The sequence below is a fragment of the Papaver somniferum genome, unplaced genomic scaffold, assembly GCF_003573695.1.
Source record: "Papaver somniferum cultivar HN1 unplaced genomic scaffold, ASM357369v1 unplaced-scaffold_80, whole genome shotgun sequence".
Lineage (NCBI taxonomy): Eukaryota > Viridiplantae > Streptophyta > Magnoliopsida > Ranunculales > Papaveraceae > Papaver > Papaver somniferum.
This window is the reverse complement of record NW_020650971.1, coordinates 2,215,103-2,231,868: the sequence shown is the minus strand read 5'-3', so window position 1 is coordinate 2,231,868 and position 16,766 is coordinate 2,215,103. Positions and strand designations below refer to the sequence as shown.

Genomic DNA, 16,766 nt, shown 5'->3' with positions numbered 1-16,766 from the left:
AGCCTTTATCCGAGTGAAGTTTCTCAAGAGTGAGGGGGTTTTACTTTTGATATTTGCAGACGTGCTGAATGATTGATAACCCATAAATGAATGGATAATGTCAACAAGTTAGCCTTTATTGAAGTCATGCAATAATAAAACATTGATGTCTTTTTCCCTGTTCTATATAAGTTTTTGTTAAGCATGTGCTCTTATGAATCCAGGACCAGAAACTCAATAATGAAGTTCTGGAGTAGCTTTTTGAAAAACAAAGTCGGATTTCCACCTATCTGTCCGACTATTACCACCGGTTGTAGACGGGGAAAGATTGTGCCAATATAACCAGTGGTTGTAAGTGAAGACTTATCTATGGTTGATGAAGGTTGCATGGATCTGTTGCACCCCCTCAATCCCTGGCATCAAAGGATTCAGCCTCATGTCAACACGGGTTTTGCACGATCATTGAAGATGGCTTGATCTAACTGAATACTGTAAGTACTTTCTGGAATATTATATAACTCTGGTAGTATGGAGTATTAAATTCTACTGTTCACTACTATATGGCTTATTTTTCCAATCTTATCTGCTTAATCAGTTTGGTCTCTTCTTTTCTTCTGTATTAGCTGTTTCTTGTATATCTCAAAGATAAAGGGTGAAGATTTCTCATAATGGAAACTTAAACCTCGATACACAATGCTTTTGTAATTTGGAACACTACTAACAAAATCAGCTGCACATTTGATCATTTGTGCGCTTTCTAACATGTGAACCTTTTTTTTCTTTTCATCTCCTTGTATAATGATATCTTTAGGGTAATATTGGTGAATTCTGGTATCATGAGTTATTTTTGCAATCCGTTTGAGTAAGTTTTTGCTATGGTACTTTGGTCTTGCAAACGGTGGTTTGAATCCTGAAGAGATGAGCAAGTTTTCGAATAAACTCTTTATGCCTTCTAATTAATCCAGTGGCCAAATTGGAATTTTCTAGCGTGCATTATATTTGTGCTTACTACTGCTTATTCTATGCGTAGTTTGTTCCTAGTGGGACTCCATAAAATGTGCTGATTGTGTACCTTCATTGTTATGCACGCATGCCGTATTGGAACTGTGTTCCCCAACCACCACCACTCCACTCGTTTTAACATATCTGTCTTTTTAGTCATATTGCACCCTTGGCATCATGACAGTAATTCCCGTGCTAACTTTTAGAGTTTTTTACAGGATGAGAATTGAGAAACGCTGCTGAAGACTTCAGTTGAAGAAACTGGAAGAAAGAGGTTGGTCTGTTATCCGTCTTTGTTGTTTCATCTTTCCTAGTATGCCTCATCTTGTTAGTTGTCACGACATGGAAAAATATACCAACATGTTTCCCTTTTCGGGCCAGAGTTGTCTATAATGAAAACTCGTGAATTTAATGCCATTTAAATCTCAATTCTGCTTTCCAGTTATGATCATATGAGGCTCTCTCTACTAGTTTGCTAAAGATAATGTTAGGAAATCATATATTTTGGCCATCTAAGAAAGGCCTGATACAAACCTGGAAGACGATAGAATCATCGAGTTGATATTGACTTATGGACCCAAAAAGTGGTCTCTTATGGCAAAATTCTTGTCAGGTCCTGTAGGAATGGAACAAAGAGAAAGGAAATCTTAATGAGTAGGAAATATATTTCCACTACATTATATTTCTAAGTCTACAGTTTTCACTTTTGGATGATGGCCACCATCGAAATTAGAAGTACTTTAGACTACACAACCATTTAAAACCCAGAGATCTAAAAGATCCTTGAGCTTTGTACCCTGAAGAGGACCATGGAAAGCATCTGAGCTTTTTCCAAGTCTCTCTGGGTTTTCACCACGGCTATGGCGGTTGAACTGCATTTCCTAACCAAAATTAAGGACCCATGATTTCGTATTTGGTTTTTTAGTTTTAAGTGTATCTTCTTGATGTGCATTAAATTAGAAAATTGCTATCCTAATGCTAGCTGGCCCTTCATCAGGTTAATGAATTATATTATTTTTCCAGGGAATCTTCCATCTCTGCATGGAACTTGAACGACACTTCATTTGGGCTATGTTGAGCTTAGGAATTAAGGGAACCATGTCCGATTACTAGGTATGCCTTAAATTGTATATGTGCTCTGGTACATTGAATTTTTATAACAGAACTTCTCCTCTTGATAATTTTATTTATTGGTTATTCGTTCTCATACAACTTGATAAGTAACATTATTCATGGATGTTGAAGACTTCAATATGAACAATCGTACATTTTTTTCTTTCTTTTGTAATATTTCATTAGTAATATGTAAAGTAGGTCACAACAAGAGTAATAACAGATCTCTTACAATTCATAATTTCGTTTTGACATAGGTAGAGTACCAGAAAGCCTCACTAATTCATCAGCTTCTCCTTCTTTTACTGGAATTATGTGCACCTTCCATTAATCATCTCTTTTAGTTGGAGAACTTATGTTATTGCTAGCTTTTGTTTCTCTTTTAACTCAAGAGCTTGGGTTACAAAAACAAAGAGCTATGCAGAGGCTGTGAAGTTGAAGGGTTATTGGAATTTCAAATTTTTGTACTCTCAGGATTGTAATTTGAGTTAGTCTGGAGGTGCTCATTATCGGAAGCAACTTGTATATCTATGAGTCTTCCATTTTTCTTCATTTTCATTTCATCCCATACTGATTTCTTGGCATGGAACAGATACTTCAACTGTTGCAACCATCTGGTCAGAAGTATAGATTCTGGCCATGCTTCCATACTCCTAGCTGACCCTTCTATCAGTTCAATAGGTTACTTTATGTGCATCAAACTTGAGTACAAGATTATTTTGGATCCGACTTAAACATACTTCCAGCATTTCCTATCAATTCTTTATCCCTCGGTCGTGTTTGCGGGGGATGTTTGTGCTGTTTTCCTAAAGTGGACCATTTCTTAGCAGCTGGTATGTCTTATGAGGCAATTTTTCTTTGACGTCCATTCATAAAATTGTAAACTTACCAAAGGGTTTTGATTTTTTCTTATCACTTCTTAGCCCTCCGTCGTGTATGTGGTGGATGTTTGTGATGTTTTTCATGAAGTCGGGTTCCTAAAGAAGCAACTAGTACGTACGACTTATAAAGCATTTTTTCTTTGATGCACATTGATAGGCCAATTATTTTGATTAATTGCATTAGCAAACTGAGAACAAACCCCACAACAACAGATATATATTATCGATTTCCTAACAATCATCTTAGACAGAAAATCAACCAATTCCATAAACACGAATAGAAAAGAAATTCAGAAAACACTTTTAATAATTTCTCTGCAAATAAATTTAATACGGTGCTCTCACAAATTACTTTCCTATGTTCCTATGAATACTAACTCTTTGAATTTGGATTCCTTCTTCCGCTTATGAAGATATTGGTTGAATTGCATGATAAAAGGAATATTATCCGGCGGCTTGAACAGAAAATGGGTGAATGTCAGATCCAGATGATCCCATCCCAGAGAAATAAGTATTGTTATCCCCAAAGAAAACAAGCGATAGAAATGACAAACAATCTCATCTTAAGTAAACCTGCCAGTTTGTAGAACCAGCAGATCCAGTTTATCTTGAGAAAGCTAAATCAAAACTGAAAGGTTGTCAAGAGAGAACCGAGTAAAAGGCAAAATTAACATATTGAGAGGAGAAATCATTATGCTCTGTTGTTGTATGCTGCTACCGCCACCACTTGCCTCTCCCATGATTGTGTTGCTTTAGGGTTAGGGTTTGGATGCTTTAGTAGATAATAATACTAGGGTTATATATAGATCTAGGGGTGCACATACCCTATCCATATCCGTTATTTCTACCCTACCCGTCAATGATTTAACCGTATCCTACCTTACCCGCCATTGAACGGGTAGGGAGACGGTTATTGATTTTCTTACCCACTATTAAATGGGTAGGGTGACGGGTAAAACCCGAAATTATCCTACCCTACCCGCCTACCCGCTAATATATTCAAATGACTGAGTAACCCTCGCATTGTTTTCATTTCCTGCCTATTTTTTTTTCGTAATTTTGAAACATATCAGGGGTAAAAAGTGAGGTTGGTTTTTCACTTCCGTATCTCTTTTCTTGTCCAAATCACAAATCGAAGAAAAGTCGAAACCCTTTCTCCTTGTTCTCAAATCAAACTCTGCTCCAAATCTAGCAGGAGAATCACTCAATTGAAATTTTCAACGAAACCCTTTCTTCTATCAATACCATCTTCATCTAAACTCGTCTTAAAACTCAGCTCCATCTCCACCTAACGAGTAAAATGAGGTTTGATTTTGTTGTGAACTTGTGAGAATTTTGATTGATTTATCTACTAATTTCATAATCTGCATGTTTGATTTTCGAAAGGGAAAACAGACTATTCTGAATCATTAACTCATTCTCATGATTTTACTCGTCGTTCTGCTTCATACTTCTCCTCTCTGCACTAGAACCCTAGATTGAAAAATCCAGTTCTTCATTATTACAAATCAAAGTTGGGAATCGAAGACGAACATGACTCTCACATCAAATATGGAAAATCATTGTCACAAATCGTTCATCTAAATAACCTCGAAATCAAAACTCATGTATCAGTAAAAATCTAAAGTAACCATATCCAACGAAGTATCTTCTTTACCTCCAAACACAAGAATTTCAGGATTTCAGCTAAATTTAATCTTGAGGTTTGTCAATTTTGGGTGCAGTATGAGAGGTAAGGATTGATTTTAAAATTACTTCAGCCCTAATTCAATTGGTATTTGATCAATGATTTCATTTTTTTCAGTTCATACCTTGGGTAGGTCGTAATTACTGATTGCATGTTTGAATAAGGTGTAAATGAATTATGGGTTTACATTGTTGAGCTGTATATATTGTTGGATCTTAAGTGCATCTAACTAGTCAGGTCTTCATAATTGTCCTTAGTTTTGCTAATGTTGATTGACAGGTATCTGGAAGTGTAAATTGAGTTGGGAAATGTTGTTACTGATGTTGTTTTTTGTGTGAATATGAAGGTTGAAACAGCTGTTGTTACACGAGCTGACGGAAGATTGGAATTAGGTAGAATTTGAGCACTTTTAACCAAGCTTTCCAACATGGTTGAGATTGCAGAAGAGATGCCAACAAGACCTCCAGTGAATCGAAGGGCTAGTATGTTGCATCTCCGCCACCTCCACCTCCTCCTCCACCTCCACAATCTTCTCAACCAGAGGTGAGCGGAAGTAAGAAACGGAAGAGGACATCTTGGGTATGGAGGCATTTTGTGACAAGTTTTAACGCAAATGGGATTGAATGGGCGAAGTCTAACTATTGTGAAGGTGGTTAGTATAAGGTTGGTGGTAAGGACTATGTCCCTTGCTCCTAAAAAGTATGACTGGCTAATGCGCGAGTCCTAGTTCAGTTTCTACAGGTATTTTACGTTTCTTTTTCAGTCATTTTAGAACCGACTCCCTTCAGTTGAGTTTGGTGCTTATATTTGTGGTGAAAGTAGACTTGTTGTGAAAATAACTTTCCAGTTGTAGACTTGTTGTTGCTCATCGTTCTCATTTCGTTGAGTGAAAGTAGGAATACTTGTTTAAGGGTCTGAGTACTAACAATAAGTTCATACCTTATAAAATCTCGTGGTTAAAACTGATTCTCCCTTGCTAAATCTAAACACCAGAAATCCACGGTTAGTGGTTTCTACTTTTTGTGGCCTCAAGGTACTGGAAGGTTCATGAAGTAGTCAGTACCTTTTCTCCACCCAAAGAGGAGTTACTGGTAATATGAGAAATGGTAACACGATCATAGTAGAAGGATCTTGCACCAATCATTATAGAATTGGTCAGCCAGCCCCAATAGAGGTCATTGAGGTTGTTTAAACAATCTTACGTTTGTGTTCAACTGTTTGTAGTAATATACAGTATGTACTAATGTCTTTTGAACCTCGTTCTCCTTTTATGTACTAATATCAACTGCATTGTTGATATGTTACGACTCTTAATTAATCTTTGTTAATCAGCTTTGATATGTAGCGTATAAGGAGATTTTGATGTTGATTGGCTTTATCTGTTGTTATGCAGCTTTATTTGGTGATCTTAGTACGTACTCCAACTCCATCATTGTAGATGATGATTGCATAAGAAGGTCGTATGAAGAGCTTTTGATGATGATACTCTTATATGAAGAACAAGGTTACATGGTTTTGAAAAAAATAGAACTTTTGATCTTGAGACTACAAATGGCTTTTTGCCTAACAAGATGCTTTTGTTTGTTCATTTTTCCCTTGTTAGATTGGCAGTACCATTAGATAGGCTGGCTCTTATTTGCTGTGTTATTACAAGATTTTTTTTTGTTTTTTAGGAAGTATTTTTTGTATACACAATATTAACCAGAACATAGGAAACTAAAAAAAAAACAAAAAAAAAAACGGGTATATCCGCCATCCTATCCTACCCGACCCGCTAATTAATGGATCGGGTAGGATCTTACCCGTTTAATGGCGGGTAGAGTGACGGGTAAAAAATTTCTTACCCGCCAATAAGCGGGTAGGGTGGCAAAATAGGCAATATCCTATCGACCCTACCCGTTGTGCATCCCCATATAGATCTGTTTTTTATCTAACGGATAAAGTTTACTACTTGATCGATGGTAATTACTGACCTAATACACGTGGGGAACTACAAAGGGTTTTGATTTTTTCTTTTAGTATTTAGAGAATGAGAAGATTGATGATTGGTGGTAGCTGAAGGTATTGCCCATGATTTATAAAAGGGATACCAGTGCTGATACCGTTTCATATAGGACAAAAAGATCCCACCAATCCTGATCGTTGGATCGATGAAATGGTATCAGAGCTTAGTAGGACTGATATCCCCTTTATAAATCGTGGTATTGCTTGAACTGGTTATTGCAGTTTGAAATGATTTTGACTTTATTTTAGGCGATGAGAAGATTGATGTTTCTTCCATTGGTTTGTATAATTGGATGAATGTTTATCCTGAGCTATGGAATTGCATAATTTATTTTTTTTAACATCAATTTTAATTACAGGTCCAGGTAGGTAGATACTCGATGAGGGTACCGGTCATTAGTAGGTACCGGATTCATAGAAAACCGCTGGTTGTAATGACCTTGCGGCTAAATTTATGGTTAAACTACCAATAGTAACTCCAATTTCCCCATTTAACCTAAGGGCTGTAATGTGTCCTATGGCCGACCGTTTTGCTTATATATCAGGCGGCTGAGACACGGGGTACTAGACGCCAAGCTACAGCATTAGCATATGGGTGAGTGGCAAATATGTAATTTGATCCATTAAAATAAGCCCTAATCATCAAAATCCTCCTGTAAAATCAATCAGTGCCTCTCTATGTTCTTCTTCGGCACCGCCCGGCTCAGATCTGTTTCACAATCTCCTTCACCTCCTGTTTTATGATTTTATTATAAGTCAGATTTTTATATCGGTTTTTTGTGTGCTCGATCATATTTTATTGATTGATTGATTGACGATGGGATGATGATGTTTGTTACTACAATCCAACTACGAGACCTTACTTTGTGGAAGGTCTGGGAAAATACATCTGAGCATTAATCTCCTTTTAATGAGTTTATTTTTTGTTGTGTTTGATTTTGATGAATTCAATTTTTGATCAAAAAAAAGTCTTTGTTATATATTTTCGGGGATTTTAATAAAGTGCCACACTTCCAATATGCAGTTTCTGAAAATGCCACCGTTTTTTTCCAGAATTTATTAAATGCCATACTCTTGACTTTTTTCATCCCGTTTTTTTGAGATAACGGTTAACGGCTGTTAGTCTCTGTTAGTGCATACGTGGCATTAAATAATCCGTACAAAATTACATAGAAGCCCCTGAATCAGTTAACAAGGATTGAGTTAATCAGTTCACTAGGATTGAGTTAACCGGCTATAGAGTAGTGAGTTAACTCGCGACTCGGTGCACGTGCGAAAAATGTGCAAGATTTGCTAACGGTCGGAAGACACGTGGGATCAATCTAAGAGAAAAAATCGACGATCCATATTTTACCTGGATTTATAACGGTCTTATTCATCATCTTGAAGCTCTATATATACTAATGAAGATCCCAAACTCTTCATTAGTCAATTTCTTCAGAAGTTCAACACATAAAAATGAGCCAAAAGGTTTTAAACTCTCCAGGTAGTGACAGTTGCAGTAGTAGTAGCAAGAGCAGCAGCAGAAGCAAATTTAGACAGCAAACTACCCCAGATCTATGTCCAACATGTGAACAAGGAAGTCATGAGTCTAAGGTTTGTCCCTGGATGTACTCTAGATGCAAACATATACCTTGTAATGGTATAAGACAACTACTAAGATCCAGCACAAGAGAAACAGATGGAGAAATGTTCTTGAAGTGTTCAAATCCTACCTGCACCTACTTTGAATGGTTTGATTCTGCCAATCATCCACTCAAATCCAAGAATATCAAGCTACCCAAAGAGAATTGTTGTTGTGCTTGTGGAGAAGAGACCCACTGTTACAAAGAATGCCCACTGCATAAGCAAAAATGAACACAATAGAAACATTGCTTACCTGATCTGCACAGATTGTGAAGCATTTAGATGGGTTTCAGACCACCTATTCATTGCTGCAAAAAATAGGGTTATCCATTCAAGTTTCAATCTCAGTGCCATATGTAAGGAACTTCAAAAGACTATTAACATGTAATTAGTTCTTAACTAATATCATATCATTTCCATTCATAAAGTAAGATTATCCATCAAAATAAAACTGAGTTCTGGTACATAAAAAAAAACAGATCTAACACAATGATATCAGTGTCTAAAGCAAAAAAAAAAGAAAGATCTAACACAACAAGAAGCACACACACACTTCTACTTCTTCTTAGCCTTGCTTTGCTTTCCCTTTGTGACAGGAATATGTTGACTAACAGATCCAATACCAGTAAAGTTCTGACTGAAATTCAGAACATTTGTGTAGATCCATGGGTGCTAGGTTCTGCTGGTGCTCTTCCAAAGTTTTTAGGTCCTGTTGACTCACCAACAAATGAAGATGTACCTCTGGATTTGTTCACCTTTGCTTTACCCCTTGCACTGCTACTTTCAGGATGATCTCTACTAGTGAAGGTGCAGTTTGCAGCATCATACTCGGTGCATGGCATGAATCCAGTTGGGTTTTTACCAACATCACCACCAGCACAGGTTCTCTTATATGACCAGCAGTAGATCCACACTTTCCACATTTCCTTTTCTTCACCACAGTTTCAGGTTCATCATAGCTCCTCTTCCTCTTCTTTGCTGGTCTTCCAGTTTTTCTTTGATAAGGAGGAGGCTTTAAGTTGATGTCCATGGATGCCTGCCAATTAAGATAAGAAGAAGAGAAAAGAAATGAGAAAGTTAAAGTAAAGAAATGAAACCCTAACCCTAAAAGAAATGAGAAAGTTAAAGTAGAGAAAAATAAGGATATAATAAAGTAGAGAAAAAAGTAGAGAAAAATAAGGATATAATAAAGTAGAGAAAATATGAATGCATCACATTCAATAATATATTTAATGCTGAAAAAAGTACCTTATCTTCCCAGTTCCATTCACTTATGTCTTCTAGTGGATTTACAGTATCTGCATATATGGTCCTATAATATTCCACAGAGTAGTAAGGAGCACAATAACTGTTCAACCAATCAAACAAATGTGTCAGTTTACAGAAACAAAAGTAATAGCATATTACAACCCAAAAGTAATAGCATATTACAAAATTTCTTACTCTTTCCAGTTTGGCCTGAGCAGTTTCAATGCACATACAACATGTTGACAAGGGAATCCCCTTAGCTGCCATTGCAAACAAGTGCATTGTTTGTCTACAATGTTCACTGTGAAAATTTTCTCGGTAGACACATTAGTTACCAAATAAACCTGTCCAACCACACTTCCTTCTGTATCAAACTTCCCAACCAAGTCAAGCATCTTATTTATCAACTTAACAGCAGCAGGGACCAAATCATTTTGATTCCACTTAGAAGATTCTTCCCTTCTCTTAAATAACAAACCCATTACTAACTGACCATACATCATGCCTAGTTGGATTATTGGTTTATCTCTCATATTAGAACTCATAGAATTAAATGATTCTGAGAAATTGTTATTCATATGCTCACAACAGCTAAGGGGATCAAAATAATCCCTAAACCAAGTACTTGGATCTTCTTTCCTAAGATATTCACCAGCAGCTGGACTTTCTTTGCATATGTTGTCAAAGTTCTCCTACATTATAGTAACCTGAGTTATTATATAACCTACTAACTATGAATCAAAAAACATAGGGATATTTAAAAAAGAGAGGCACAAACCTGAAAATGCCTCACTTTGTAAGCTTTGTGCAAAAGCTCTATTTGCCTCTGCCATTCTATGAGTCTCTTCCTTTTTGCGCATGCATTCCACAATAAGTTGTGCAAGGTTGGTGCCTTGTGGTACTTCTTGAAGTTCTTGTACAAGTGCCTGAAGCAATATCTAACTCTTGCACCAGGGAAAACCTTTGGAACAGATTCCAACAACCCTTTTTGCCTATCATAAATAAAGGTAATTCTGCCAGCATGATGTGCATTGATTGCTGGAGCCAAATCCTTGAGGAACCCAGTCCAGCTCTCCTTGGTTTCACTCTTAGCCACCTTAATGCCTAAAGGCACCAGAGAATTCTGACCATCAATTGTTGTTGCAGCCATTAGAACACCACCACGCTTGCCAGTTAGATGGCATGCATCTAAACCTATGAATCCCCTGCAAGCTTTCTGAAATCCTCTCATTGGTGCAGCAAATGAAATAGTCATGCTCATGAATGTCTTATCTGCACATTTAGTAACCAACCATTAAATAACTGAGCACCACTTACAAATAAATGAATCAACCATGAATTTCTTAACATAATGTATACCTCTTTTCCCATAAGTGTATTTAGCAACAGAACCTGGATTAGTATGATCCACCATTGCACAAAAGATGGGTACATCCTTGTAGCTGTCTTCATAATTACCAAACAGATCTTCTAAAAGAAGATTTCTAGCCTTCCATGCACAAATATAAGGTATATTGATGTTATGAGTTACAAAAAAGTCTCTTGCAATGTGTTTAGGCTTTGGAATTAAGGCCCCAGCTGGCTGCTTTAACTTCTCATGTACCACATCTTTTACGAACTCAGGATCCGGGGATCTGTTAAAACTCTTTGGATCCGCAACACAAGTGTGTTCTAGATTAACCTTCCTAACAATAAAAGTAGGCTCATTCCTTTTTATGCTAGCATTTACAAACCAGTTACAGCCATACTCTTCCCTAAACCTACATCTCACTCTTAATCTTGTTTTGTCACTCTTATAGACGGTATACTGATAATTATGTTTTACACAGTAACCCCTAAGATGTTTCTTATAAGCACTCTTGTTATTAAAAGAATACTTTACCTCCATCTTAGTAGGATCAACAGGAGTCACCTCTTCTTCTACAGGGAATAATGGTTCTTCTTCTTCATCACTGTGCATATTGAAGATTTCTTTCCACTTCTGGTAATCAAGCTTTGGTTTGGAATATTTATCATCATTTACTTCAGGACCATCATTATCCTTATCATTATTCTTGTCATTATTAGAAACTGCAATCAACATCAAAGTGTTAGTACATGTAAAAAATAAACAAAAAATTATAAACACTAAAGGGTCCATACCTTCTTCATTGTCTTCTTCACTACTGCTTGAATCACTGCTTTCATCTCCAACTTTGTATGTCTTGAAAATATCTTCATAATCAATATCATTCTCTTCCACTGTCAAAGATTGGTGGAGCATTTGGGTCTTCAATGGGGTGACATTCATCTACAGTAGTGTTCTCTAGCACCACATTGTCCTCATCATCACCATCACTATTGTCCCCTGCATCAGTCTTATCCCCTGTATCAGTCTTATCCCCTGCATCAGCCTTATCCCCTGCATCAGTCTTATCCCCTGCATCAGTGTTATCCCCTGCAGCAGTGTTGTTTACTTCATCAACCCAGTAATCATGATTAAAGTTATCAACTGGTGTACTGCTAGAACCAACAACAGTGGCTTGACTTAGGCAAGAAAAACCCTGAGATTCCACTTCATTTCACAGATCCATGAACAACAACTTCCTAGATGCTCCTCCATTTGAGTTTTCATTCTTTGATTGAGCATGCAACCTTGGTGATATCCTTGTAGGTGATATCTTTACGGACTTTTCCTTTGAAACTGGCTTCTTAGCAATCCTCTTAGGTGCCTTCTTAGGAGTCTCATCAATTGTTACTACTGGTTGTTCCATTGCAGCCTTGATGAAGTCATTATCATTCCTAAATTCTGAATTCATTACACTCATTTGTAAACATATGAAGCCTTTATCATCAGGTACAGCATGCTCCCAAAACTTAAACAAGTCTTCATTTGTAACCAAATACTCGGGCAGACATGGGTCTATGGTCCAATATAAATTTGGAATTTCTGTTTCATCAAGATGCAACTTAACACGCAACATCTGCTCAAATTCCTTAAGGTCAATTCTATCTCTATCCATGTGAGGGAATAGCAAATTAAGTTTACTATTCACAACAAACACACTGATATCTCTATATGGATAATATGTATGATCACTGTAAATGAACAAACAAAAATAAAATTCATCAAATTCCACACTTCACACAGAAAACCCCTAAAATAAAATTCATCAATTCATCAAACACACGAAATTAGGGTTTTAAAAATTCCACACTTCACACAGAAAACTCCTAAAATAAAATTCATCAAACACACGAAATTAGGGTTTGAAATCGTACCATATCTGCTGCTTGTCCTTCCCGTTATTCTTCATCTTCAGCTCCCCAACCCTTTACTCAGACACTAAAACCTAACTCAGCGCCCTAGTCATCAATCTCTTTTATATTTTGCTGATTCACCTTCTATCGAGTAAAACCTAACTCAGATTGAAAGCTTTGTACAACTGTCTAATTATGAATGGCACCTCTAGAGTAAACACAAATAACCGCAATAAGGTCGAATAGTGCGGTCAGTCACATTGTAGTATAGGTCTGGAGTGAACATTTCAGATTCGCTGACTTTAATCGGCTCAGAGTCGGGTCAGTCATTCCGTAGAAATGGTAGCCTTGAGTTGAAACCTGGCTTTGATGAAGAACACTACTAAACTTTAAAAGACTAGCTTATCCAGCACACACATGGCTATATATTGCATCTACCGTTTGTATTTTCCTCGGTTCTCTCAGACATGGCAATATAAAGCCCCACCAAATGGGTGAGAAATTAAAATGTTGTCGCAAATTTTAACTTACTTTGACATACACGATTTACCAGGAATCAAACTGAGAGCTAATTGATAACTTAGTTCTGTTTTTTGTATCAATAAAATCTACTTTCACAAAAATTCGTCAACTAACCATACTAGCTTGTTAATCATTGGAATAGCATGACGTATATGTTGACAGTTTACCATTTACCTAATTTACTGCAACAGAGGTCGGTCACTTCAGTGAAGAGAAGAAATAAAGGCCAACATAATGGTGCAAACGACTTACCGGGCTTTTGCTTGGTATGTGTGGAAAATTCTGTTTTCATCTCATCTTGGTTTTTTATCTCTATTTTGTTTTATGTCACACCACATGGCCTACTTAGGTGTATGTGATAGTTTGTAGGTACTTTCCCGTTCCTTCTTTTTTTCCCAAAAGATAACATTGTATCGAAGCTAAACTAAAAGTTCACATTATAACTATTTCACTCAGAAGACATACATCAACATGAACTAACCACATAAGAAAAACATAAGACATCCAAAAACATGCGTCATAACTATTGCACAACTCATAGTAGACAAGATGAGCAATTTAGTGTCCTCTTGCAATGTAAGTCGCAGCTGCTGCAGCAAGGATAGTGGTGGCAGTATATACCAATGCCCAAATGTTAGAATTCTTCTTAGCAGACTTGTTCAGCTTCTCAATCTGTTGAGTCATTTCTTCCATTTTCTTATCCTTGTTCTTGAAAGCATTTCCAATACTTTCCAACTCAGATGCAACTGTTAGGATATCTCCCTCGATTTTCTTCATATCAATAACCGATTCCACAGTTGCTTCTTGCTCTTCATCTTCACCCCCGCCCATTATTCCTGCAGCATCCTTCAACATCAACAATGCCTTCCCAGCATTCAATTGAGCAGACATCATCTTTGAGGTCAAACTTTTGTTTCCCATTTCAACTCCAACCAATTTCTTTTCTAATAATGACTTCTCTTGAATCAACATTTCATACTGAGTTTCCAACTTCTTCATTTCAACAGAAACCAAACCTGTTCCTTTCTTTTGCTCCTCAATCTCCTTCATTGCCTCATCCATGCAATTTTGCAGTTCCTTCACTTTCAAACTCAAGCTCAACTCTTCATTTTTCTTCAACTCAAGTTCCTTGTGTATTTCACTCTTCTCAGCAGCAACACTTTTGAGATTATCATTCAAAGACCCAACCTCTGATTCCAGATGCTTGTTAGCTTCCGTTTGATCATTGTAAGACTTCTCAAGCTGAGAAATCGACATTTCAAGCGCAGCCAATTCATTCCGAAGCTCTTCAACCTCATTTTCCATCTTCATCTTGGTTCTCTCGATGGCAACTTTCTCTTGAACAATTTCCTTTACTTTCTTTCTTTCGGAATCCAATTCCACTTCCAACAGTTGTTGTTTCTCTAAAGCTTCAGTGTAGCCTTTTCTCCATTTTACGTTCTCTAAAGCTACTTTCACTGACTGATCGGCCTTGTTCCTCCCAATCCTGTATTTCTCAATATTGTTCTTCTCAATCTTGTTCTTCTCCGCAGCAATTTCTTCCTTCTCTCGTTTCAATTCTTCAAACATCTTCTCCAAATCAACCAATTTCTGCTCAATCAAATTTTTCTCACCCAATAAACCTTGAAATGCTTCATCCCTTTCATTGTTTTCTTCTGTGACTTTGTTTCTCAGCATCTTATTATTCTTCTCCAATGAAGCAATTATTGCAACAAGCCCCTGAACATGTTTCTCCAAATCTTCGATTTTCCAGAACTGAGAAACCCTGTTCTTCTCCAATGAAGCAATCTTTGCAGCAAGCTCCTGAACCTGTTTCTCCAAATCATCGATTTTCTCCAACTGATAAAGTCTGTTCTTCTCAATATTCTCCTTCTGCAATACAATCCTTTCCTTGTGTTGCTTCAAATCATCAAGCGCTTTCAAAGTCTCAGTCAATTTCTTCTCGGCCGCCTTCTTCTCACTTTTCACAGATTCATGGCTTTTCTTTCCTTTGACAAGCTTTTCATTCTCCATTTCTACCTCACTGAGTTTCTTCTGAATAAACACCTCATTCTTCTCTAACTTTTTGATTTTCATTTTCAGATCCCTGGATTCCTCAACCTGAAGATCCAATTTCTTCTGAATCGTCTCCATCTCGGAATCAAGCTGTCTTTCACGAACAAGATCTCCATTAAGAACATCCACAAACTTCTTCAACTTGTTAATTTCATCTTGCAATTTAGATTTCTCTTTCAAAATGCCATCGTACTTCAATTCCAACCTTTCAATTTCATCAAAATTTGCTTTAATCTTCATCTTCAACTGATCGCCATCTTCCAATTGAACTGTAACCTTGTCTATTTATTTCTTGATTTCAGCTTTCACTTCTTCCATCACTTTACCTTCAATTTCCTTCTCTGTTTCGAATTTCTCAGTAATCTCAGATTCAAATTCTTCTTTAGATTTCTGCAGTGTATTGATCTGATCTATGTGTTTGTTTCTATCTCTTGATGGTTTTCATGTTGTTTCTTCTGTGATTGTTTCTTCTTCGCCATTGATTTTTCTTATAGGGTTTAAGATGTAGAGATTGGAGATAAGATGTTAGGGTTTTATCTTTTTGACAAAGAAGCTAGAAGTTTCCAATTTAGTGAAGTACACAGACTGAATTCCAAAATATCGTGTAAGACATACAGCCGTTAGATGAAATCAAAGTTAGCCTAAATTAAACGGGTTAGATCTCGTGTCTTATAAGTAGTAGTATCTTCTACTAGGGCATCCAAATTGTGCCTCAGTTGTGAAGGTAAAGAAAACAAAACCCTAAAAACACACAACAGCAAGAATCGTTGCAGAATAACTAGAGCTACAACTTATTCAATCTTTTGCATACAGTAAATGAAGTGAAACATAAATTTTAATACAGTAAAATTTATGACATCTGCTTCTAATCGCATGCAGTAAACATGTCCTCAATGATGAATGAGTTATATTCTCTGGATGATCATTTGCTCGTCATCAAATTATTCTTAACTTATAAATTTCATCAGCAACTCGATATTGTAGATATGCCGGTGAAAACAAAAACTAATTATATTTCATCCCTTAGATCAAAAAACAAAGTTAAACCTAAAATGAATGGGCGGATCTGTAACCATTATTAGTATATATACATCCAATTTGTGCCTCACTGCCTCCCTCAGTAGTCTCGTCTGTGAGTTAAAATCCCATTAGTCCAAGAGCCGATCCGGAAACCATTAACCACAGGATCTGAAAACTCTCTGATATGACTCTGCCAACAAAACATTGACGGCTCCGAGGATGCGGTTGGATCTCCTAATGGAATACTCAATGAGATCGTAGAGCTCTCAGCCAGGAATACCATGGCGGAGATGGAGAAAAAAATGGAGGAAATCAAGATATTAAAGCTAGAATTAGAAAAAGAGAAAGCTGTTTTGGAAACTCTATATCAGAAGAGGGATAATATCTCC

At 36.8% G+C, this 16,766-nt stretch overlaps 2 protein-coding genes across 2 annotated transcripts; both read right to left on the bottom strand.

Annotated features, from left to right (window-relative positions):
• Positions 1-9,796: 9,796 nt before the first annotated feature.
• Positions 9,797-11,830, bottom strand: LOC113344925. Its single transcript, XM_026588802.1, has 5 exons — positions 11,683-11,830; positions 10,900-11,610; positions 10,319-10,812; positions 9,885-10,232; positions 9,797-9,829 (listed from the first exon to the last, which is right to left on the bottom strand). The coding sequence occupies exons 1-5, from the start codon at positions 11,828-11,830 to the stop codon at positions 9,797-9,799; spliced, it is 1,734 nt and encodes a 577-aa protein (XP_026444587.1).
• A 1,859-nt stretch (positions 11,831-13,689) lies between these two features.
• On the bottom strand, positions 13,690-15,880 carry LOC113344955 (probable DNA double-strand break repair Rad50 ATPase). The gene has a single exon (XM_026588825.1). The coding sequence runs from the start codon at positions 15,595-15,597 to the stop codon at positions 13,861-13,863; it is 1,737 nt and encodes a 578-aa protein (XP_026444610.1). The 5' UTR covers positions 15,598-15,880; the 3' UTR covers positions 13,690-13,860.
• Between the last annotated feature and the right edge of the window lie 886 nt (positions 15,881-16,766).